Source organism: Giraffa tippelskirchi, chromosome 2, assembly GCF_054371585.1.
Source record: "Giraffa tippelskirchi isolate mGirTip1 chromosome 2, T2T-mGirTip1v1.2.pri, whole genome shotgun sequence".
Lineage (NCBI taxonomy): Eukaryota > Metazoa > Chordata > Mammalia > Artiodactyla > Giraffidae > Giraffa > Giraffa tippelskirchi.
In genome coordinates, this window is record NC_137276.1 from 202389372 (window position 1) to 202414773 (window position 25402).

The 25402-nt window shown below is 34.0% G+C and overlaps 1 protein-coding gene and 1 pseudogene across 1 annotated transcript in view; both read left to right on the top strand.

Annotated features, from left to right (window-relative positions):
• The window catches only part of GBE1 (1,4-alpha-glucan branching enzyme 1), a 297215-nt gene that overhangs the window by 185038 nt on the left and 86775 nt on the right, over positions 1 to 25402 (top strand). The window contains exons 8-10 of the mRNA XM_081552326.1: positions 14189 to 14304; positions 17733 to 17860; positions 22411 to 22509. Of these exons, the coding sequence (XP_081408452.1) occupies positions 14189 to 14304; positions 17733 to 17860; positions 22411 to 22509 (343 nt within the window). The remainder of the gene's footprint in view (positions 1 to 14188; positions 14305 to 17732; positions 17861 to 22410; positions 22510 to 25402) is intronic.
• LOC145538373 (large ribosomal subunit protein uL18 pseudogene) lies at positions 3279 to 4148 on the top strand (annotated as a pseudogene).

Sequence of the window (25402 nt, forward strand, 5' to 3'; positions counted from 1 at the left end):
TGGTTATATGGATAAAGCCTGTGACTCATTATAGATTCCCATTGAAGGGTAGGGTTCTGTTCTTCTCCTGTCTCCCCAGAAGGCAGACTGACAGCAGCCAAAGGAGACAAGAAATCATCTTCAGGAGTTAGCAGATTTATCATGACTCTGACAGTTATCTCATGTTGTTTGTTGTTTGCAGGGTTATTGAGTCTTGTAGTTGAAACGGTTCACAATGACAGTATACATGCCAACGAAAAAGCAAATGTCACAAACCTACTCCATGGCCTTCAGTGCAGGTTGAAAAATGTATTGAAAATGTAGTTTTTTCGAGAGTGATTTTCTGAAAGGGAGAAGTTGCCCAAATAAGTAGGCATTTTCCTCAAATGCCTAATTTAATCAAAGAATAGCATGTAGAATTTATATTTTTAAGTGAAATCTCTCTCAAGAACAATTTTCAAGAGAAGAAGCACAGTGGATTTAACTAGATAGTGCCTCTCCTTACTTTCGTATTGTGCAAAGGTTTCTTTTGTTTGTCTGCTTTTTGTTTGTTTGTTTGTTTTCAATATGGCATAGCCCCTAATCTGTGTATAATAGACGAGCAGACCATAGTGTTTAGGTTGGAGATTCCCTCTTACTGGAGAGACTAGTTTTACAAGGGTGAGTTAACCACCAACCCAAAAAACCATTGATGATCTTATGAGCTGTAACCTGCTGATATTCAACAAGTATCCAAATCAGTGATTTTCATCAACAAAAACTAATTTTGGTAAAAGTAGCAGACTTAGATCCAAGGGACTTTAGGAGCTAATATAAAGCTAGTCATAAATGAACACGATTATAACATTCCTTGCTTAAGACATAGTTGTTGTTGTTTTTTAATATATGATCCCTGTGTGGATAGAAAAATTCTCTCAGAGGTTTGATTAAAATCTGCTTGATATTTGAGCTTGGATCTGACTCGGACAGAGAATTCCAGGCAGAAATGTGAAGATCTTAGGGCTAAGTTGAGCTTGATTGTGCTTAAGGAACAGAAAGAAGGCCACTATATAGCTGGTACTCAGTGGAAGGCAGCTAATCACAGTATTAGACTGGTGCTTGATCATATCAGACCTTGTAACCAGGACTGTAGACTGGATTTTTATCCCACATTCAGGTCAAAATCCTGCCCAGTCAGAGTGACCCAGCCCTTATTTTTAAATAAGTCCCATCTCAACCTGGATCTCAATCTGTCCTTCATATGGATATTATAAATTATATATATGTAAAAGTTCTTGGCTATATTACAGCAGTATGGGTACACTGTTAAATTAATTATTGCAGAATCCTTTGAAAATCTAGGCAGCAATGCACAGATGCAAAATTTATAACTGGAGCAAACAAAAAGAAGCTGATGTTTCCTTAAGGATACTGATGTTTTTGTGGTTTCTTTCTTTTGTTGTCGTCACCAGAGATTTATATAACGTTTGGGGAAATTTTCAATATTTAATCATAAGCATTCTTATTTCAATGTAGGCTATACATGCAGACCAATCTGAATTTGTTCTCACTAGAGGCTGAATATATTATTATTTTTTTAATTGGGATATATGTTCAGATGAATGCCCATGTGTGTTAAAACTTACACAAATTTATGCATTAATAAGGAAATATGATTAGTGAAGAGTTTAATGATTTGACTTTTCATAGTGGTAAACATGTTGTAAAAGGCCCCTAAACAGGGATTGTAAACTGAGGGGGAAAAAAGAAGAGGATGATCTTATTTGAGCATTCCAAATAATTTCTTGTTTAGTTTTCTTTATGAAAGTATCTTTCTAGAAGCCTACACCATACTAACTATATAGCCACATTTGTAGGTATCTAAAGTATTGATACTATAAACTTTAAGTTGCATTTATGTAGTTAAGAGTTTTTTTCTTAATTTCCATGTCAATTACTTTGAAAACAGCTTCTTAAGTGATGTATATTAGTTTTGTTTTGTTTTTTTTTACTGTTTCAGAGTTAAAGTTGAATTTTACTTGAGTTTCTTAGCTTTCTGTGTACATTGTTAATTCAGTTCAGGTCAGTTTATTTAAAATTAATTTTTTTTAAAAAATTATAGGACATGATTTCTATCACATAGACATTTATGGTTGTGTTGGGAAGACTGGTTACATGAACTGATTTATCTCTTGGTATCTTTCATGCTAACTAAAGAATTGTCAGGAAGATTTTGTGAAGCTTATGGTAAGACTTGAGTAATACGTAGAGTTTGGATAGAAGAGGAATGGACAATAATTCTTATATTTGTTTTTGGGAGGTGCTGAATGGTTATGTTTCTTAGTATGTGTGTTTATTTTCTCTATCATCTAGAATTCTGTTATTGCCTAAAACACATTATTTGATGTAATAAACCTTTAGGTCTGGTCTTTGTTAGCATTTAGTAAAAAGATTCAAATTATTTGCTTTGTGTCCTGAAACTCAGAAAATTTTTGATCTTGAATTAGTCTTTCACTCTAGTAAAAAAGTTTATTAAACTTGAAATTAGAAGGAGAAAAAATAATCTAGTACCTTCTTGTCAAAAATTGTCACTCTGAGGTTTGGAAAGGTTATATGCTTAAATTGATTTTGGCAAAATCGGCTAGAATGGTTTTCTTGACCCCCTAATTCTTTGCTATTTGTGGGTATGTGTTAAAAATGCCTTCGCGATGTTCATTAAGTGAAGTCTGACTTAATTTTCTCATAAAATGCATCAAACCAAGGCACTTGCTCTCTTCATTTTTCAAAATTATTGAATTTATTTATTTAATGATTTCAATCAATAGCTAGATTAGTTTGATAGGCTTTCTCTTTTGCCTTATCAATGATGATTTAAAAGGAAGAGAGAAAAACGAAAGAGAAAAGGGAGAGAGGAAAAGAGGTTAGAAAAGAAAAAGGAAGGGAAAGAGAAGAAGAAATCCTACGGAGAGCTAGTTCAGGGATTAAAGAGCCAGAGAGAGCAAGGGAAACAGGCATGTTTCTCAAGACTAATGGAAAGAGAAGCGTCTCAGTTGAAAGGAGGCAGTAGTTGGGGCAGGATTCAAGAAAAGTGTGAGACTTCATTGAGAAATAGACTATACCATGTGTGGGAATTTCCCAGAAGTTTAACTTCCTAGAAAGAAAATTATCCCAAAGGTATTCTTTTTAAAGAGGAAATTTCTGGCTACTTATTGTGCCTGAGCACAGGCTTCAGCCATCTCCCTATCCCCACCTCCACTCCTACCCCTGGAGATGTTGAGTCTGCAGGTCAGTGGCTAGCAGTGGGCACTCTGTTCTGCAGGATGGGGTTTGTTAAAGGTGTCAAGAATAAGGCCTATTTCAAGAGACACCAAGTGAACTATGGAGGAAGATGAGAGGGTAAAGCTGATTATTATGCTCAGAAATGCTTGGTAATCCAGGATGAAAACAAGTACAACACACCCAAAAACAGGATGATAGTTCACGTAACCAACAGAGATACCAATTTTCAAATTGCTTATTCAATATAGGAGATATGATAGTTTGTGTGGCTTATGCTCATGAACTTCCAAAATATGGTGTGAAGGCTGCCCTGAAAAATTATCCTGTGACCTGTTCGACTAGCCTCCTGCTGACCCTCAGACTTCTTACTAGGTTTGGTGTGGACAAGATCTGTGAAGGACAAGTAGGGGTGACTAAGGATGGATACGACATGGAGACCGTTGATGGTCAACCTGGTGCCTTCACCGGCCATTTGGATGCAAGGCTGCCAGAACTACTACTTGAAGTAAAGGTTTTGGGGTCCTGAAGGGAGTTGTGGATGAAGACTTGTCTGTCCCTCTGATTATGATTCAGAAAGCAAGGACTCCTTTGTAGAAGGATGCTGGAAGCACATCATAGTTTGGGAAGTTGCAGATTATACATGTTACCTGATTGAAGAAGATGAAGATGCTTACAAGAAATAATTCTCTAGTACATAAAGAACAATGTGACTCTAGATATGACTGAGGAGATGCCTAAGAAACCTCATGATGCTGTAGCAGAAAAACATCGCCTCATAAGAAGAAGCCCAAGAAAGAAGGTTAAAAGAAGAGATAGAACCATCTCAGAATGTCAAATGTCCAGAAGAAAGATGGAGTAGCTAAGAAGAAGGTAAGCCTACGCACAGCTCAGGAATGAGCCATTGGAGCTGATAAACCAAAGCATAATTTTCTATGAAGATTTTTTTGGATAAAAACAATAATAAATTTATTGACCAAGTTAAATAAATAAATAGAAGAGAAAATTCTGGAGAAAGATGACTCAAACAAATAAACAGTGTTAAGAGTTCATTCACACAAAATTCCCACATAAAACTGTTTCTCTCTTATTTTTTCTTGGCTCTCACCTGTTTATTTGATGACTAATATTTTAGACAGCATTCCACAAAATGTGATGGTATGGACTGTGTTAGAATTGATTTTGAAATGAGGCCCATATTAAAGGTTACACTTCAGAACTGATAGTATATAATACAAATATATTCCTGCTGTGTTTGGATGATATATTGTCCAGTTTATCCTGTAGACCTCCACCTTCAATGTAATTTTTTTGAGGAGCTTTGCTTCCTTTTCCATACTGTATTAACAGATCCTTTCTCATTACAGTGTAATACTACCGTACTTTTTTCTGTGTTATCAGTCACTGTTGTAATTAAGTGCATTTGTGTTATTTGTAAAATGTCTGTCTCTCCTGTTAGACACAAAGCTCCATGCAATGAGTATTGTATGCCTCCTATTCATGACTGTATCACCAGCACCTAGCACTGAGCCTGACACAAAGCAGATACTCAAGAAATATTTGTTGAATGCACCACACTATTCCAGAAAAAAATAAATGTGAAATTAAAAAATAAGGCTTAGGATGATGGCCATGGAAGTCAGAATCTGCTAAAGAGTGTGTAACAACTCACTTGCTGAGTCCGCTAGAAAAAAGGCTCATTTTATTATATTAGCTGACACATGCTTATCTTTTGAAAATTTATTTTCAGTGTGAAAAGATATTATAAGTATTAGAACATATTGGTCTATTTCAATTTATATTTAATTTATATGTAAACAAATACATTTAAACTCTCTTATCATCTAGTAGGTGCTCTCCTTAATCTATCCTGCTGTATTTCAAACACTACTAATCACATTAGACACATTATCTTATTTAATCCCCTTTCAGGAGTGTGCTGAAATTATCTTCCATTTTGCAGTTGAGAAAACTGAGGCCTAGAGAAGTTATGTGCCTTGCTTAAGCTCATACAACTGACATGACCACATGTTGGTGCTATGAGTATGTGGTTTTAAAAAATTGTTGACCCAAGGAAATTGCCAAAAACAAAAAGTAATTCACACATAGTCATGCTATCATATTATACTTAAGAGTTGAGATTTTAGACTCAGAAAGTTGAGTTCCACCTGTATTTATTAGTTGAATGACCTTGAGCATTTTGTTAAACTTTTGAAAATCTCAGATTCTCCAACCATGAAACACACACTTGATATTACAGCCTTGGCAAGTGAGACTATGTAATATGTGAGGACTAGAAGTCAGTGGACACTCAGTGAATTTGAATTTCTTTCTCTTTCCTATGTAACACCCATATTTTCTGTTCTATTCTAGCCAAAGCACTAAATGCTAATTCCTTTTGTTTGTAAGAATGTGTACAAATAGACAGTAGAGAACTGTGTATTAATTAACAAGATTAGTGCAAATTTGAAAACTGCTGAAGGAGATGTAGTTGAAATTTAAATATGATTAAATAGCAGCTTCCCATAAAGTTTTCTTCAGTTTCCCACCTTCAGAACACACACACACAGAGGCATATACACACAATTTCCTGAAGAGCTATTAATAGGTGCTGTTCTTTTCCTTCTGCTTTATCTGTCCCTATGCAACTGGTATTCCCCAGATCATCATCTACCCGGAGTGCTTGTCTACTTAATGGTCGTTGTGCACTGCTGCACTGCAGCTTCCTTAGTATTGTAAATATCTATAACTTTATATATATATATAACTATATATAAATAATATTTCTCCTGAATATTATCTTAAAATATTTTTTATTTAAGGGGAATAGTCAAGGAAAATCCTCTTATGGTCAGTATAGTCTATAAAATCATAATTATTTTGGAAATTATTTAGGAAAGAAAATTAATTCTCAGATGCTTTATATTTGTTTATCTACAGACCTTTGTTCTCCATAGCTTATATTCTTCTCCTTTACTTCTGATGCTGTTTATATGTACTTTAATTTGCCTCAAGTCAGTCTTTTGAAATGAAGCTGGCTAAATATAAGAAAATAAACATTACATATCTAATTACACATTTTAATAAGATGATGGAAAATTATCAAATCATGAATGTTTTTTCTACAATAGAAATATAATAATTTCAGTTAATCTATGAGAAATAAATCCATCAGAAGGGAAAAACTAAAAAAGGAGAAGTACTGGTAGGTGAATAGTTAGTGTTTCCAAACTTTTACCATTAAAATAAGCTTTTAAAAGCTGATTACCAATTGTAGTTTAATATTTGTCAGTAATATATATCTATATATGTTTAAGTCGCTGTCAGTTTTGATCCGAAGTAGTAATTATCTTCATTTTATATATAAGGTGGAATTTTTAATCTTGTTTGAGAAAGATGGATGCGTATTTATATACTTATAATGACATATACCTATCTGTATATGTCGTTAGCTAACCTGTAGTGATTTGTTGTGTAAAAGAGCAGTGATTGTTCAGATGAAATATGTACAAATTTCATGTAAGACCTCCCTTATGTTTCATTATAGGAGATGATATAACTTGGCTTTCTGCTTTCTGGACCTTGAGTTGCTCAGCTTTGGGGGGCCCTCTACTTTGAAAAAGATGTTTCTAAATTTTCTCCAAATGTTAATAGTATCTTTTATCTGTAATGCTTTGAAAAATCACCTTTGCAATTTTTGTGAGAAAGCAGAGAAATATAAACCAATTTAAAAATAAGTAATATGAAAATTTATTAATTTCTTAATCACTCATTGTAATCATTATCATAGAGGACTGTTCGTTGCTTTGGATTTGTTTGTTTTCCTGTGTCAGACTGAAAATCTTTTACTTTCACCGAAGATCCCTTGCCATCCTGCTTCCCAGCCCTGTGCACATGCATACACACTTCCCGTAAAGTGTACCTTTTTCTCATCTTACTTGAGCAGGTAACCAAGCTTGTTAAGAATATAAATTTAGAGAAAAAAGAGACTTGAAAATTTCTCAAGTTGAATTTTTTTTAGTAAAAATATAATTGGAAGCATTTAGCATATAAAAGTAAAATATGCTATCCATTCCTACTTATTTCCTAGAGAATACCTGATTAAACTTATAGATAATACAAATGGAGTGAATTTTAATTCAGTATTTAATAAGCCAAGTACAATTTAGGCCTTAAGGGAAAGAAACTGTTTTATTGTAATAATGAATTTAGATAACCAGGGCTCAGTGGATATAATATGATTAAACTGTGTATTAATTTAAATAAAATAAAGTTATATAAGTTGAAATAAAAAATGTGATATTGGAAAGAAAACTTCAAAACCATATTTTATAATAAAAACCAATGTTTTGAAATTTATATTATTACAGACTTTTAGTAGTTGAATTAATATTTTTGTCTCATTAGAGTCATGTGCTTTTTGCTACCTAATGTTATTTAAAGTTAATATATACAGTAGCTGTAATATAATTCTGTTTCTAAAGACCCAGATACATTTTATTATATTGAATGGATGATACTATTATATTGTATTAGATATGAATAATCACTTTTTGTACTTTTTCAACTTTTAAAAATTTTCTCAATAAATTCCAGTTGACCAACGGTATAGTTTGTTGATGAAGTAAAAAGCATTTTCCCTTTTTTGGCTAATTTAATTAAAATTATACTGACAGATGAAATTTCAAAAAATTTTTAAATTAGTGTAGATAGTAAGATATTACCTGCTTTTCAGTGGTGACGTTTTAGAATATCTTCCTTTAAGAAATTGTTATTTTCATTATGATTTAAGACTCTATCCTTCTATTTGACATGCCATACCTTTTCTATAAAAAAAAAAAAAAAAAAACCTGAAAGTACTTTCTTTGTTCAACGTCAATCTGCTGCCTCAGTTGAAATACCCAGATCAAAACATGTAACTTTTGCTTCATGGTTTTATGATGTACTTTTTAAATAGCAATTCAGCTTCAAAGACTGTGTAATAACTAAGAGGAGTATATAATTTTTCTTCATATTTTTTTATATTTGGCCACTACTTAATAATGTCTCCTACTTGTTACTATACAATATTAGTAACATCTAGTAGAATAAGTTGCTGATTTTGAAAATCCTAGAAGTTACTCAGGATGAGAAATAAATACAACAGTCCACAAATGGTTTTGAATTAGAAAATGTAACTGCATCTAATAAATGTTGTTACATCTGATTATACTTGCTTGCCAAGAAAATTCAACTATGTTTTATTTCGTTATAAAGTTCATTTGCAAGATGTGAGACAATCAACAGTTTTGATTTTAGGGATATTTCCTAAAAATCTTAATATTAGAATTATCTGTGTGAGACAAAATTTTCATAATAAATTCTCATTACTTGATTACAGGTTGAATATTTCAGACATCCAAACCAATTAGAATCCTGATTATTTTGATTGCCAGAAATCCTTAAATATATATATTATCCATTGATATATTCAGTTACTATATCAGACACCTGTGATTTAAACAGTTTTAGTGGTTTATGATTTACAGGAAAGTCAGCTGCACTTCATTTTTTGAAATTTGGGTTTTGGGGTTTTATTTATTTATTTTTTGCTTCATAAAATACATGAGTAAGCCAATCAATTGTTCTTAGGTAGTATAGATGACATAGTGTTTGTTTCTAATTTATATGCTAATTGATTTAAGATAGAAAGCTAATAACTAAAATAGGTTACTTCTCAAATACATTCAAGCTGGCTTCTCAGTATGTATTTGTTAGCATCTCCTTCTAAATGTTAACATCTAACTCTGCCAATTGTTTGGCAACTAGGCTATTTTGTGGTTTCTATGAATAGACTTTAAAGGCTTTGTGTCAATGAAATAATCTTAAAATCAAAGTCCTACCTTGTCTGCTATAACATACCAAGTAAAACAGTGCTCTTAAATTCTGCTTAAATTTTTATGGGACTCTAATCAACTGGATATATCAACTATGTTACAGGCTGTCTGATGACATTTTGAAGTAGAAAAAGTAAATTGCCTTTTTTATTGTACCCTTTGCCAAACATTTTCCTACTTTGACTCAAGGCAAACCATTCAATTGAGATGATTCAGTTCATTTATTACTGCAGAGCTCATTGGGTAATATTTGTAATTCCGTCATAATTTGGAATACATTATAACTCTTCTTCTCAGCCCCCTCAAAGAAGGAAAATGCAGTTTATGGGTGCTGTGTTTGAAATTTATGATAGTAGAAATAGTAATAGACATCTTTCAGAAATTTATATTTTCACTAGTATATATTCCTTAAACTTGTTCTGGTGTTCTATTTAAAAGGCAGATCTTAGATTCTGTGAACTATTTCATTCATGTATAAGCTTAATAAGTTCATCATTCATGTAACTGTTGGAAGGTAGGGTGCAAAATAGGAGTACCTCACCTTCGAGGTCCTTTATATTTAGATTTTTAACATATATATAAGATTTCACTAGCCCCCATTAAAATTGCTGAGAACTGAGTCTCTAATGAGTTTCCCTGGTAGACAGCATTTCACAAGTCTTGTGACAGTTTGTTGTTAGAGGAATTAAGTGTGACTCCATCAAGGACTCTTGGAAGCTTACTTCTAGACTCCTCTGAACTTTGCCCCACGCACCTTTCTCTTTGCTCATTATGCTTTTTATCCTTTTTCTGTATGTATAAATCATAGCCATGCACATGCCTATATGCTAAGTCTCATAGGTCTTCCCAATGAATCACAAAATCTGGAGATTGTCTGGAAGACTCCCAGCCCAGATGTACTCTTGTAATTTAACTTCAGTGACCTGGAATAGATATATTTATATAATAATAAATACATTGTCAACCTTAAGTTGGAAGTTTACATAGTGTAAGAAAAATAAAAAAGAAAGCTACATCTTCGTTGCAATGATACTGTTAACTCTCTATAACTTGCTCTTTTTCAACTTTGATTTCTGGATCATGTCCATGCATTTACTCATGTATATAGTTCTGGTTATCTGGGCTTCCCAGGTGGCACTAGTGGTAATGAACCCATCTACCAAGGCAGAAGACTCAAGAGACACAGAGTCAATCCCTGAGTCGGGTCTGGGAGATCCCCTGTAATAGGAAATGGCAACCTGCTCTAGTATTCTTGCCTGGAAAATACCATGGACAGAGGAGCCTGATGGGCTATAGTCCGTTGGGTCAGAAAGAGTCAGACACGGCTTAGCACCTGAATAAGAACATTTTAGAGCAATGTTTCATATACTGTGTGCTCAGTCATGTCCGACTCTTTGTGACCCCATGAACCAGTAGCCCGCCAGGCTCCTCTATCCTTGGGATTTACCAGGCAAGAATACTGGAGTGGGTCGCCATTTCCTCCTCCGGGGGATCTTACCGACCCACGGATTTAACCCACGTCTTCTGCATCTCCTTCACTGGAAGGTAGATTCTTTACCACTGGGCCATCTGGGAAGCCCTTTTAGAGAAATAGAAGTTAGTATTTTTTAAACTATTTTTTGAACTTTTTAATTATATGTTCCATTTTCATTATTACTTCTGATTACCACAGGAAACTCTTTTTCTATTTATTCATACCAAGAATCTGTCTACTCGGATTGTTACAGCCAAGTATGTTAAATGCAGTTTTATAACTCCTTTTGGGACTTCCCTGGTGGTTCAGTGGCTTAGACTGTGAGCTCCCAATGCAGAGGGCGTGAGTTTAATCCATGGTCAGGGAGATGGATTCCTGATTGGAAAAGACCCTGATGCTGGGAAAGATTGAAAGCAAAAGGAGAAGGGGGCAGCAGAGGATGAAATGGTTAGATCTCATCACCAATTCAATGAACATGAATTTAAACAAACTCTGGGAGACAGTGAAGGACAGGGAAACCTGCATGCTGCAGTCCATGGAGTTGCAAAGAATCAGACAAGAGTTAGCGACTAAACAACAACAACATAACACCATTTGGACAAGAAGAGAGCAGATTAAATATTGTGGTAATAGGATTCAGTAGGATGCTTGGTAACTCTACCTTTAATCAACTCTGTGATATTGGGCAGGAATTTTTTTTTTAATTATTAAATTGACATCATCTCGTTTTGTACTTTGAATTGTAATATCATTGACTTTTTTCCTTCTTTTATCTTTGTAGATATTAGGACACTATTTTCCCATTTCAGTGAGTCTACCTTGGAAACATTTTGTCCATGACATTTATGTTAGAAGTTGATAGAACATGTCCACCAGTCCAAGCTGGATTGATGTAAATGAGTCAATAAGGTTGATATGAGAATGTGGTGTGATAAGACTGAAAGGATCCCAAAAGTACATATGCCATCTTTAGAAATTCAAACTAAAAAATTTACAGCACAGTTTTCCCTCAAGACCTTCAGGGGATTGATTCCAGGAGCCCCACCATATAGCAAGATCCACCAGTGCTCAAGTCCCTTATATAAAATGGCGTTATTATTGTTCAGTTGCTCAGTCGTGTCTGAGTTTTTCCCACCCCATGCACTGCAGCATGCCAGACTTCCCTGTCCTTCACCATCTTCTGGAGCCTGCTCAAACTTACGTCCGTTGAATTGGTGATGCCATCCAACCATCTCATCCTTTGTCATCCCCTTCTCCTCCTGCTTTCAATCTTTCCCAGCATCAGGGTCTTTTCCAATGAGTCAGTTCTTCACATCAGGTGGCCAAAGTATTGGAGCTTCTACCTCAACGTCAGTCCCTCCAATGAATATTCAGAATTGATTTCTTTTATGATTGACTGGTTTGATCTCCTTGCAGTCCAAGGGACTCTCAAGAGTCTTCTCCATCACCTCAGTTCAAGAGCATCAGTTCTTCAGAGCTCAGCCTTCTTATGGTCCAGCTCTCACATCCATACATGACTACTAGAAAAACCATAGATTTGATTATATGACATATGGCGTAGTACAATGAATACAATGGTCCCTCTTTAGCCAAAGATGCAAAATCTGAGAATATGGAGGGATGACTATATTTATTAAAAAATATAAGTAGACCTATGCAGTTCAGACCTGTGTTGTTCAAGGGTCTCTATCCTCTGCAAGATAAACAAAACAGTAGTGCATGTCAGATCAGGCCCAGGGAGAGTTTATGATCTCTGGTTTACATATTCATATATCCATAAATCTGCCCAAGAAATTTTCTGTTTAAACAGATTTTGTTCCTACTCTGAGGTATTTTGAGCTAAAAATAGCTTTCAGTTTACCTTTCAGAAGTAAAATATACATAACTAATCAAACGGACAAATTATAGGAAAGCCTGTCCTTTTTAAAACATTGTTAAGGATGAGTTAGCAATATGCAAATTTATTCAAGACTTTTTTCTGAAATTCTCATGGAGCAAACTTGTTAAAAAAGAGTATAGATGTATACTCCCTTTCAATTTCTGCAGTGAACTCAAAAAATGCTCCCTTGTGGCTCAGCCTGTAAAGAATCAATCTGCAATGCGGGAGACTTGGGTTCAATCCCTGGGTTGGGAAGATCCCCTGGAGAAGGGAAAGGCTATCCACTCTAGTGTTCTGGCCTGGAGAATTCCATGGGCTGTATAGTCCACGGGGTCACAAAGAGTAGGACACGACTGAGTGACTTTCACTCCCAAAACTGCTCTGAAAGAAAGGTTATTAAAAAGTCAAAAATATAGATATTAGACATTTCTATGTAAAACAGAGCAGTTTTGATCTGTTCATTTCTTTTTGTTAAACAGAAATTGTTTTGTTAAGCCTTAAATGAATATTCATTCTACCTTTACCATGGCTTGGCCAATGATCTAGAATCTCCTGGCCCCGTTTCATACCTATTGGATTGTTTGGATTTCTGTTTTTGTTTTTGTTTTCTCTTTTAACTTTGAGTAAGTTTTCAAAATTCAAAGTAACTTATCTAAAGCAGTTAATTACCAACAATACTCATTTTACTGCAGAGTTTAGATTTACAATTCTGGAGTTGATCATGATGACTTAATCTCCACTTAGGTCAGATTGCTCTTTAATATATGGAAGGTTAAAAAAATACATAAATTTCAAGTGGGTTAAGGAATTGTGTACACTCTTATGCTTTGTCATTAAGCTAAATGAGGTATTAAAGTCTTAAAACCATAGTTATAATGAGATAGGGAAATCAACCATAACTGTATGACTAAAAAAAATACTAATTGATGATGCCCTCTTTTCAGCTGTCTGAAATAGACTTATTTCATGTGGTGTTTTAATTGAGTTATAACTGTTCTTTGTTTTTCTTTCTGTTTTTATGGGTATAAGACTCTTTAACTTGTAGAACTTTTTACTTTATTAAACATCTATTCTCTAGTAATTAGGTCTCTTTCTTTTACCCTCACAAAGCAAGTCTAGTAAGTATAGTAGTGCTTATCATAAGGTTGATTTCAGGAGTCTTTTTTTCTTTTAATTTTTATTCTAAACTATATCTGTTTGAAACTATAGAATAAGGAAATATTTTAAGCAAACACTGAAGGCTGAAGGTAGTTTTCTACTGATAATGAAATTATGTTTTCTAAAAGAATATATGTAACTGTGGTTATTTTACATGAAAAATCTTGATGAAAATTCAGAAATAAGTAATAGAATGTTTTTGGTAACCACTACTATGTAGTAATCACTGTATGCTTGCTGAGGATAGAGCACTGAACAAGACATTGTTCCTGCACTTTGGACCATACTGGTCCATTTTTTTCTTAGTTTTTCTCAGACATTGAGTGATTTTTTAGTTAAAGAAATTTAACAGATTTTCCTTTTAGAATGAATTTCATCAAACAAATGAGGTAAATGTTAGTAGTTTTCTTGTGTTTGTATTGTGTTATATTCTTGTGTTATATTTCTTGAGCATCATGATTCCTAAGATAGTAATTTTAATTTTAATTATTATTCTTAGCAAAGAATGTATAACAAGGAAAATGCTCTATACATTATGCCTAAATGTGTATTTATCTGTTATTTTAGCTGGGAAGTTTTAAGATTTCTTCTGTCAAACATAAGATGGTGGTTGGAAGAGTATGGCTTTGATGGGTTTCGTTTTGACGGTGTTACATCAATGCTCTATCATCACCATGGAATAGGTAGGTAACCTGATACATTCCAGATGTAACTAATGATTTTATTTTATATTTTTACTGGAAGATTACAGCCAGGCTTAAGATTCAGTTACATTGCTACAATGACCATTATTGTTGGCTTGATTTTTATTAGTTCTTTTACGTCTCTAGTCATTTCTGATCCCTTTTTGGCAGGAAGTCAGGTATAAATACTTTTTATAAGTAAATAAAGGGTAATGATTTTCTTTGAAATATTTCTACTCAATAATAATATGCTATCCTTAACATGCAGCATTCTTTTAAAAATGTTTTTTTAAGGATATAATTTATTATACCAGTCTCAGGCTGTGAAAATGACAGCAATTGTAATGAAAAATAAATAACAAAATTAATAAATGAGAACATTTGTTAATGTATGGGTTCCTTTGCATATTAGACATTGAAGATAATGTATACATTTTAAATATAAATGTGCTCAGTTAAAATTAAATTGTAAATTAATTTGTAATTAAAACTATGTATCAGAGACCTTCAGTTTAAAAGTTGTACAAAGAAGTGGAATCACAGAATCCTAATCCTTCAATAGATAACATGTAGAAAAATTATTGTTTTTTTAATGACCAAATATTTAGCAACCTTATTCATAACTAATACCTGGAAACAAGCCAGGCATGCTTTAATAGATGAATGTTTAAAAAATGTGGTGTATCCATAGCATGAAATGCTACTTAGTGATAAACAGTAACGATATTGATACATACAACAATTTGGATTAATTTTCAGAGAATTATGCTGACAGGGGAAAAAACTTGTTTCAAAAGAGGACATACATATAATATGATTACTTTTATGTATCATGGTTGTAGTGACAAAATAAACAAAACAAGTCAGTGGTCATCAAGGGTTAAGGACCATGGTGAAAAGGCAGGAGGAAGGTAGATCTCATTATAAAAGGATATCAGGTGAGCCACCTTGTGATGTAATTTTATATCCTGACTGTATAATGCCAGTAGCTTGGCTGGGATATTACACCATGGCTTTTCATATGCTCCCATTGAAAACGCCATTACACCATGGTGTTTCAAATGTTGGGAAAACAAGTCTACACAGGATCACTTTATGTTATTTCATGTAACTGTGGCTTCCTAGGTGGCTTGGTGGTAAAGAATACACCTGCCAATACGAGTTCCATCTCTGTGTTGGGAAGATCCCCTGGAGGAGGAAATAGCAACCCATTCCAGTATTCTTACCTGGAACATCCCATGGACAGAGGAGCCTGGCGGGCTACAGTCCATGTGTTTGCAGAGTCAAATGCACTGAGCAAGCACACACACACAATCTACAGTTATCTCAAAATCGAAAGTTTAGTTAAATTTTTGAAAAATCCTCTTTATATCAGAACAAAGTGACTCAAAGTAAGTATATGAAAATGTGATTTAGTATAACATAAGTACATGAAAGTATATAGCATAAGTATATGAAAATAGTTATTTAACTATTATCTCACTTAACCCTGTAAACTGCCTTCAGAAGGACTCTTGGGTGGTATAAAAATAACTGCTTGTGTAGATATCTCATTTTAATTTCTTCTGCATTAAAACTTTGTTGTAGGAAATACATTGTTTTTATAGCATTTACCTAAATATTTTTTACAACCTTCTGAAGTGTGGTAGGTCTTGTCTGTTTGGCTAAACCCTCAGAAAAACAGGGACATATGTTTTAAATAAAAATATGTATCTATATTCACCTGGGGGCTTCCCAGGTGGCTCAGGGTAAAGAATCAGCCTGCCAAGCAACAGACTTGGATTCAATCCATGGATTGGGAATATCCCCTGGAGAAGGAAATGGCAACCCACTCTTGCCTGGGAAATCCCCTGGACTGAGGAGTTGGCGGGCACCAGTCCATGGGGTCACAAAGAGTTGGACATGACTTAGCGACTAAACAATAACAACAATTTACTAACACTCAATCCATGATAGAGACTTTAGAAACCAAAACATAACTGCCAAGAAAAGCTGCTACAGTCAAAGTCTGCTGTTATGTGCTCTTATTCATGGTGCTAACCCCCCCCTCCCCATGAAACATTTCTAGGGAGCAAACTGAATCTACAAAACATGACAGATTTCATTGATACCCTCCACTTTGGAGAGAAGCTGACTTTGGAGATGAAAAAGGCAATCATGATAAAATTCAAGAAAGATCTTCTCCTAGATTAAAGCATCTACATGCTTGCCCCTTCAGAACCTTCCTCTGCTGAGGGCTAGGTGTTTTCCAAAGAATTGTGGAGTTGGGGAAATTAACTGAAATCTATGGATATGGTATATGCTTCTTATGGGTAGAGAGCCCAAAAAGTGGAAAGAAAAACACTGAGTTATTTAGCATGTTTCCCAACTTTGAGATGAAGATGAAAATAAAAATTGAAATTGCAAACAATTATGTGCCAGAAGAAATCTGAGATGACAGTATTAACACAGACTCAGAGTGTTTAATTTATAAAATTCTGTGATAAAGAAAAATTTATCAAGTAATATCTTGAAGAAAAAATAATTTACCTGCATGAATGAAAAAAAAAATGGCTGAGCTCATACTATTCCATTGCCACAGCAGTGTCTGCAAAACTCTTAAGGATAGAAACTGTGACTTCAGAATTGAATATTTGAATTGCCATTGAAGGATACATTTGAAAGAAATTGAAGAATCCACGTAAAAATAACCTTCAATGATAGAATCAAGCAAATTGAAAAAAAATGAGTCAAAATAAAGAACTTATATTTAAGAAATCAGGTGGGGAAAAAAGGCAGGCATTCAGCACTAATTAGACTTAATTAAAAATAATAGTAAACAACTGAAAGAATAGAAAGTTAACAGTATACCAGTAAGTGAAATATACTATAAGCAATCAAAATCAGGAGATGGGGCAAGGGGTGGTAGAAAGAAGTTGAGGGATATTAAACCGTTTTTATCATCATAGAAAATCCATACTCCATAAATTCTAGCCATATTTAAAATAATATAAACATTATGTCTCAATTTCATAATGGTTTTCCTATTTACTTGCCTTCAGAGGGATCAAATAAGAGCTTTCTAACATTAAGGTCTCAGTATGACTAAAAAAGTTATCTAAAAATTAAAATTTATAAATCTCTGGTATTTTATTTTGTGCTGGACAATTCAGTTCAAATTAACTTAAAATTTTAAATCACAGAGATTTTGTTTGCTTTTGTAAAACAAAAGTTGAATTGCAGGATTGTCTGAACTTTGAATGTAGTTATGCAGTACTTTTTAAGTTAGATCATATAGTTACTAATAGCATGATGTGGTATCAAGGTCCATTACGTTTTGCTCTGATAACAAAACTGATATAAACCAACTAATTGGGGAGGTGGCATTTGTGCAGAGTTAAGACTTGCAAACTAACATAATGCATCCATATTGATTTTCTGTTTTCCAGGTGAGAATTTTTCAGGTGATTACCATGAGTATTTTGGACTACAAGTAGATGAAGATGCTTTGACTTACATCATGTTGGCAAATCATTTGGTTCACACACTGTATCCAGATTCTATAACAATAGCTGAGGTAATAATGATCTCTACCCTCTGACACCCTTTAAGATAGAACATTTTGTTGACGTACAATATTTGAGTAATCTCTATGTTGTTGATGATTCCATAAGTTAAATTATACCTTGACTGTAGTGCAGCTACGTTGTCTGTGTGGCACATTATTCAGAATTCACTGTTTTCCTATTATTAGATAATGTTCCCTAATTACTTGTCATTATTCCATTGTTAAAAAAGAAAATGCCAATCGTTAGAAAGTAAAATATCCTAATCAGTGGACAGGTCCTTTTGCCATGAGACCTTCAGCACAGAAAAGAATTGAATATTAATATGTGTTGTCTATTTAATTTTTTTTTTCTTTTCTGGTTTAATCATCAGAGATGGCATGGTTCACTGCCTGCGAGCTTCTCTGAAACCTCTCTTGTTCTGATGTGATTACCTTTCTTGTTTACGTTATTGCTCTCGGATTGCCAAATGTTCACTAGTTATTCATGATTACTGAAGGTTCATGATTAACTGTCCCAAAGCTGCACTGTAATGATATAATTCGGTATATGCATAATTGACAATTCCCCTCTTGGTGATAAATTTGATAAATTAAGAAGTTTGTTAAATGCTTATGCTAATTTAGATTTAGTACTAAAATCCCTCTGGTTTTCTGAGTCCTCTAACTAGGAATTATTATTAAAATTGAATTTCATGTTAAAACTGTTCTATACAAAATGTAGAGGTTGGCATATAAAAATAGTAAGACTATCATTGAAAGATTCAGAGTTAAGAAGTATTTTCATGTTGTTGGCATTTAGTTCAATGAAATGAAATGTAGTCATGATGGTCTCTTTCCTGTAGTATTTATTATTTGTAGTCTTTTTTCTATGCGTCATTTCTCAAAACTCAAAATCTCAAACTAGTGATATGATTTCCTTGTTTATCTCTGGATCGAGAACAGCTACTCTATTTAGGCCTTTTGCCTTCTAAATATCTTCTAGGATAGAGCAATGAATCCTAAATTCCTGGAGTAAATTTTCATATAAATTTTTTAAAAAAATGCACAATTACAATGTCATCTTGATATCCTGTATTGTTTCACAGTCTCTTCTTACCTGTATTTGGTCATAACTTATAAGTCTTTCTAAAACTTGTGCTAATACTTTCTGTGCTGAATATTTTTAATTTACATCAGAAGATATTTTAAACTTTTATTTTATACTTTATATTTTAATTTTTATCTGTCAAACATAAAAAAAGTTATTTAGTTATTTATGAAATAACTATTTATAAAAGTTAATTATATTTATGGCAATTTGAAGCAGAGACATTATGTATGACAAATTACTACAAACAATTAATGACAGCGCACATCAAAAGTAGGTACTGAAGAAAGAAGCAATTATTTAATACATGAAAATGAAAATTGTTACATTGATCTTTCCGTTCATTTCAAGTAAAATAGTTTCATCATCTAGGGAGCTTTTGTCTGATTATTAGTGTTTCTACCAATGAAACTTTGAGACTTTAGCCTACTTTATATTACTTGGTTTTAGATTTTTTTTAAAACAAGATGTGTCTTCAATTTATTCTACTTAAATTGAAAACTAGTTCAATTTCAATACATCACTTTTCTGTCTAGTGGGAGTCTATTCAAGAAGTGGAATTGATCCTCATGAACTTTTTTTTTAAGAGAGGAATGTGGTGTAACGAATAAGTAATGCAATGTTATATATAGTCCTGTGTATTGAATTTAGTTATAATGATAGTTATTAAAACTGAAGCCTTTTTTCTGGAATATATCTACCTTTATACATGGTTATATTTGCTGTGTTAATGAAAAATATTTTTTGATGACTGCAGCTTTCTCCCCTTCTGGAGTATTCAGAAGTGACCTTTAGATTAAAGAATTAAAGCTATTTTAACTTCATTGGAAACATATATGACCATTTGAATATCCTTTTGTTATCAACTTCTTTATATTTAAGTATATTTATTTTCATGACCATTACATTTTCTCATTTTCTTCCTTTAAGATTTTAAAAGAATAGTTCTTAACTCTCCACTTTTAAACAAGAGCTACAAATACCTCATATGCATTAATGGGGCAGCCTTCTAGGAGTCAGATTTAGGGGTTAAGTTATTGATCTCCAGATATTTTTCTTAGCATATTCTATTTCTTATCAAGCTATTTTCTAAAACTACCTATAGACCAAATATAGAAAGCACCTTAATGTTTTCTTGAGAAAAAATTATCTTGATCTTTAATGCCATCTTGTTACTTGTCTCATGAAAACTCTGGGTCTCATAAAAACTTTTCCAGGAAAGTACTGTGTATGTATTTCTAGAGTCTAACACAGGTGCCTGATACTTAACACATATGTAGCCAACCTTAATAAGGAGTTGAACTGAATACCTATCATAACTGTGAAAATGTGACATAAAATGATTTATCTGTTAACCATTCATCCTTTTTCACTTTTTTTGATCATCTTTTTTCACTGTTATAAACTTATAAAAAAGTATGTAGAATAAGATATTATTGATGAGTGTTTTCTTATGGATATATTCCCACCATGTACTATGAACACATTATTTTGGAAGTCCAGCGAGGTCATATGTTTGTTTTTTTATAGCTTTTCTGTGGGAAGAGTTTGAGGATGGTATTGTGGAAGAAGAAGCAGTTAAGTCTCAGAGAGCTCAGAGTATGTGATAGTCTTTCATAGGAAGTAAGGATGATGATCCAAGGGAGAATTTGGGTAATGAGACACAGAAAAGCTGTCAAAAGCACCGGGAAGAGTGATTATTTCAAAGGGGATGAGGTATTGAATATTTGAAATGAAACCGTAGAAATAATGATGGAGAGATGTAGGTTTTTTCCCCGCACTTGCTGTGTACTTCTGTTAACAATTATGATGACTCCATAACACAGTCATTTCATGATTGTGTGTGTCTGTGTGCACGCATGTTTATTTAGGTTCTAGTTCTTGAATCCTGCAGGTCAAGTATGATGTCTTATTTGCCATCAAAGCCTTGGCAGCACCTTCATAAATCCACTCGGTCAATAGTTATTGAGTTCCTGCTTTGTGCCAAGTACTCTTCTACTATTCTAGATTCTTGGCATATGTCAGTGAGCAACAACAGCAACGACAGCAACAAAAGTCATACCCCATGTGTCTTAAATTCTAACAGTTAGTGAGGAAGCAGATAATCAAATAGTAAATTATATTGTCAGTGCTTACAGTATAATTGTTGAATTGTATCCTAAACTGAAGAATTTAAGTTTTCTATTGTTGACTGCTGAAAGCTATTCGCAGGCAATGATAGGAGCAGACCATTCAGCAGCAGTTAGTGTAAAGAGAGATTGGAGATGGGAGTTCCACTTACATGTGGAAACATAGTGGTCAGAGTAAGTAGTTAGGTGAATTAAATAAGATGGTATCTGTAAAAATGAGGCAAAAGAAAATAATTTATTTGAAAGATATTGTGGAGTTAGAATTGCTAGTACTTACACCATATTTTGGAGAAGGCAATGGCAACCCACTCCAGTACTTTTGCCTGGAAAATCCCAGGGACGGCGGAGCCTGGTGGGCTGCAGTCCATGGGGTCTCGAAGAGTCGGACACGACTGAGGAACTTCACTTTCACTTTTCACTTGCATACATTGGAGGAGGAAACGGCAACCCACTCCAGTGTTCTTGCCTGGAGAATCCCAGGCACGGCGGTGCCTGGTGGGCTGCCATCTATGGGGTCACACAGAATCAGACACGACTGAAGCGACTTAGCAGCAGCAGCAGCAGCAACATACCATATTTTACCACCATTGTTACACTAATATATTTTGTTGCATCTGGATCCTTACATCATTTTCTTTTTGCTTATCTGTTTGGCCATATGTTTATTTGATTACCGATAGTCTAGTGGTAGCATGACTGTAAGAAGACCCTGTCAAAAGGTTGGATGTCTGAGTCCCAGCTCTATCCTTGACAAACATGTCTTTAGTGAGCCCTTCACCTCAATAAGCTTCAATTTCTATATCTTTTAAATGAAGAGGATCCACTAGATAACCTCAATGACCCTTTCGAAGTGTAACTGACTCTCGTGAAAGCCATCTTACTGCTTTGCTCTTAACGTGCTAACTCTATTTCTATTTCATCAGAAGCTAAGTGCTCACAAAATACATTCTCTGCCACTGCTGTATACACAGAGAATAACAGATATACAGCACGTGTATTTTTATGTTTGATGAAAGCAGTAGCTAATAAGTAGAATACTCAAAAATTAGTGTAAGAAACTATGTTTCAGCAATAACACTTTTACTAATTTGTGTTCTCTATGTGCAACAAAGGAAAAGAGATAAAAATTTGTCCTGCAATGAAAAGCACCACACAGAATCTTACTGGGAAATGAGATATGCTATCACAATGCTATCTACCTTTACAATTATGCTACCAAAGTACTCCAAGAGCATATACCCCCATTTATTATTTGTACTTATTGGCCTGTATTTACTGTCATGAGAATATTTAGTAAAAATTTGATCAATATGAACTGATAATGCTGATGCTCTTCATTTTAGGATGTATCAGGAATGCCCGCGCTGTGTTCTCCAATTTCCCAGGGAGGGGGTGGTTTTGACTATCGATTGGCCATGGCAATTCCAGATAAATGGATCCAGGTAAGGTTTAATGTAAATATTTTTTTTTCTTGGACACTATGTTTTATGTTGGTGTATTTATTATTTCTTTGATTTATTTCTTAGTTGTGATATTATAATTGAAGTATTAACTTCTCTCATTAGTGTATTGATTCTTGTGCCATTTAATAAGATGCCTCTCAAACTTCTAAAAGTTCTAATTTAAAGTATTCACACTTGCATTATGCAGGCATGGGGAAGATATGATTGATATAATGTTAGCTATGTAAATGGAATTTTGCATTATCAGTGCAATTATATGAAGCTCTGGCTTTCTATATTTAAAACACATTAAATTTCATCAAAGCATCCATTTCTGCCTGCAAATCATCAATTAATGTAGAAGTCACTCCTTAATTCCCAGTACTTGTTTCTTAGTATGGTTTTTTACTCAACAGATGTGGATTTATCCATTCCTTCACTGAGTATTTAAAAGCCCTTACCATGTGTCTGGTACTAGGAATGAATAATTGTATATGACACCTTGCATGTAATTTCTAATATACTTTTATTAAATTTAATAACAATTCAAGTAGCTTGGATTATATTTTGTTTCATTTTATTTTTGTCTAAATGACCAAAGTTGTTATAGTCATCAGTGATCTTTAGATAAGATTATATTTAGATAGCCTAAAATAAGAATTAGATTTGATATAGAACACTCAAGTGGCAAAGTCTGAGTCACAGGCTGAGTATTTATAAGAAGTCAGATATGTATCAAATAATCATTGCTTTCTGATAAGCCCGTTAGTACAGACATGAACTGGTGCCATAAGATCACAGTGGCAGAAGAGCTTAACTTTGAATAGAAAAACCATGAAGCCTCCTCTGAAGGAAGTGGTTATTGTAATCATCTCATATCTCTTCTGTGTCCACAGGCAATTTGGGCAGTGCACAGCTGTGACATTAAAACGCTACCAGCACACCTTCTGCTTTTCCATCTATAATGATTTCTTAATCATTGTCAGGTCAAAAAACAAGTGTTTTACAAATCTGATTAGAGTTAGAAATCAAAGAGACTTTACTAGCTGGGAAAGTTGCTTTGTCTTTGTTATTAAAAAAAAAAAAATGTTGTGATCTTCAAGTTTCTTACCTTGGTTTAGGTTCTTTGTCTGCCCACCATCTTTTATGATTTCTAATCTTCCATACAGATGTTTTCCCCCTTGCAAATGCCAAATCTTGCTTTTTAAACATCCTACTGAAAAGCCTTCATCAGGCTTTTGGCAGATTCAAGGATATTTAAAGGTGTACATCGACTTCGAATTATTTCAATCAATCATAGCTCAGAGCAGGCTATTTCCTTCTCTGAGTAATAATGGAAGTTTTCTTTTTTTTTTTAATATTTAACTTACTAAATATTTCAGTACCTTGTATACTCAAGATACTGTACTAGGCAGTACATCATACAAATGGAAGGAAAAAAATATATTGTTCTCCATTTAGATTTATGTGGAGTTAAACAGGTGGTAAATTAGTAAAGAATCTGTCTGCTATCACAGAAGACACCAGAGATACAGGTTCAATCCCTTGGTCAGGAAGATCCCCTGAAGAAGGAAGTGGCAACCTACTCCAGTATTTTTGCTGGGATAATCCCATGGACAGAGGAGGCTGACAGGATACAATCCATGGGTTTGCAAGTGCCGGACATGACTTAGCTAATAAACCACTACCATAACATTTTGCAAAGCTATAGTACAGTATCACAATCAGGATAGTGACATGGACATAGTCAAGATATGGAACATTACCATGAGTTTCCCAAATGTTGCCTTTAGAGCCACACCTACTCACTTCTTCCCCAGTTCACTCCTGAACGTTTGGCCACCACTAATCTGATCTCCATTTCTATGATTTTTTCATTTCAAAAATGTTATGTAAATTGAACAATATAGTATGCAACCTTTTGGATTTATCATTTTTCACTCAGTCAAATTCTCTGGAGATTTCATGTAGGTTGTTGCATGTATCAGTAGTATATTTCTTTTCAAGATTTTTTTTTTTAATTTTTATTGGAGTATAGTTGACTAACAATGTAATGTTAGTTTCATGTGTAGAGCACAGTGAATCAGTTAAACATATACATATACCCACACTTTTTTTTTTTTTTAAGAGTCTTTTCCCATATAGGCCATTACAGATTTTTGAGTATAGTTTCCTGTGCTATATAGTATGTTCTTATCAATTATCTATTATATAAAAATATGCTTAGTCATTTCAGTGGTGTCTGACTCTTTGCAACCCTATGGACTGTAGCCTGCCAGCCTCCTCTGTGCATGAGATTCTCCAGGCAAGAATACTGGAGTGGGATCCTCTGGGGGATCTTCCTGAATCAGGGATCGAACCCATGTCTCCTGTGTCTCCTGCATTGCATGTAGATTCTTTATCCACTGAGCCATTTGGGAAGCCCCATTTTATATATAATAGTATGTATATGTCAATCCCAATCTCCCAATTTATCCCTCCCCCTCTTTACCCGCTGGGAACCATAAGTTTGTTTCCTACATCTGTTTTGCTACTTCACTGTTTCCCTTTTTTTCGTTGAATGCTATCTCATGGAATGGTTGTATCACATTTTGTTTAATTATTTTTCCAGTAAAAGACACCTCAACTGTTTCTAGGCTTTGGCTGCTGTAAAGAGAGCTGCTATAAACGTTTGTGTACAGATTTTTATATGAACATAAATTTTCATTACTCAATGGTAAACGTCCAAAAGTACTGGGTTTTATACTAGTTGGATGTTGTTGTTATTGTTGTTCAGTCGTGTCCAACTCTGCAACCCCATGGACTGCAACATGCCAAGGCTTCCCTGTCCTTCACCATCTCCTGGAGTTTGCTCAAACTCATGTCCATTGAGTCAGTGATGCCATCCAACCAT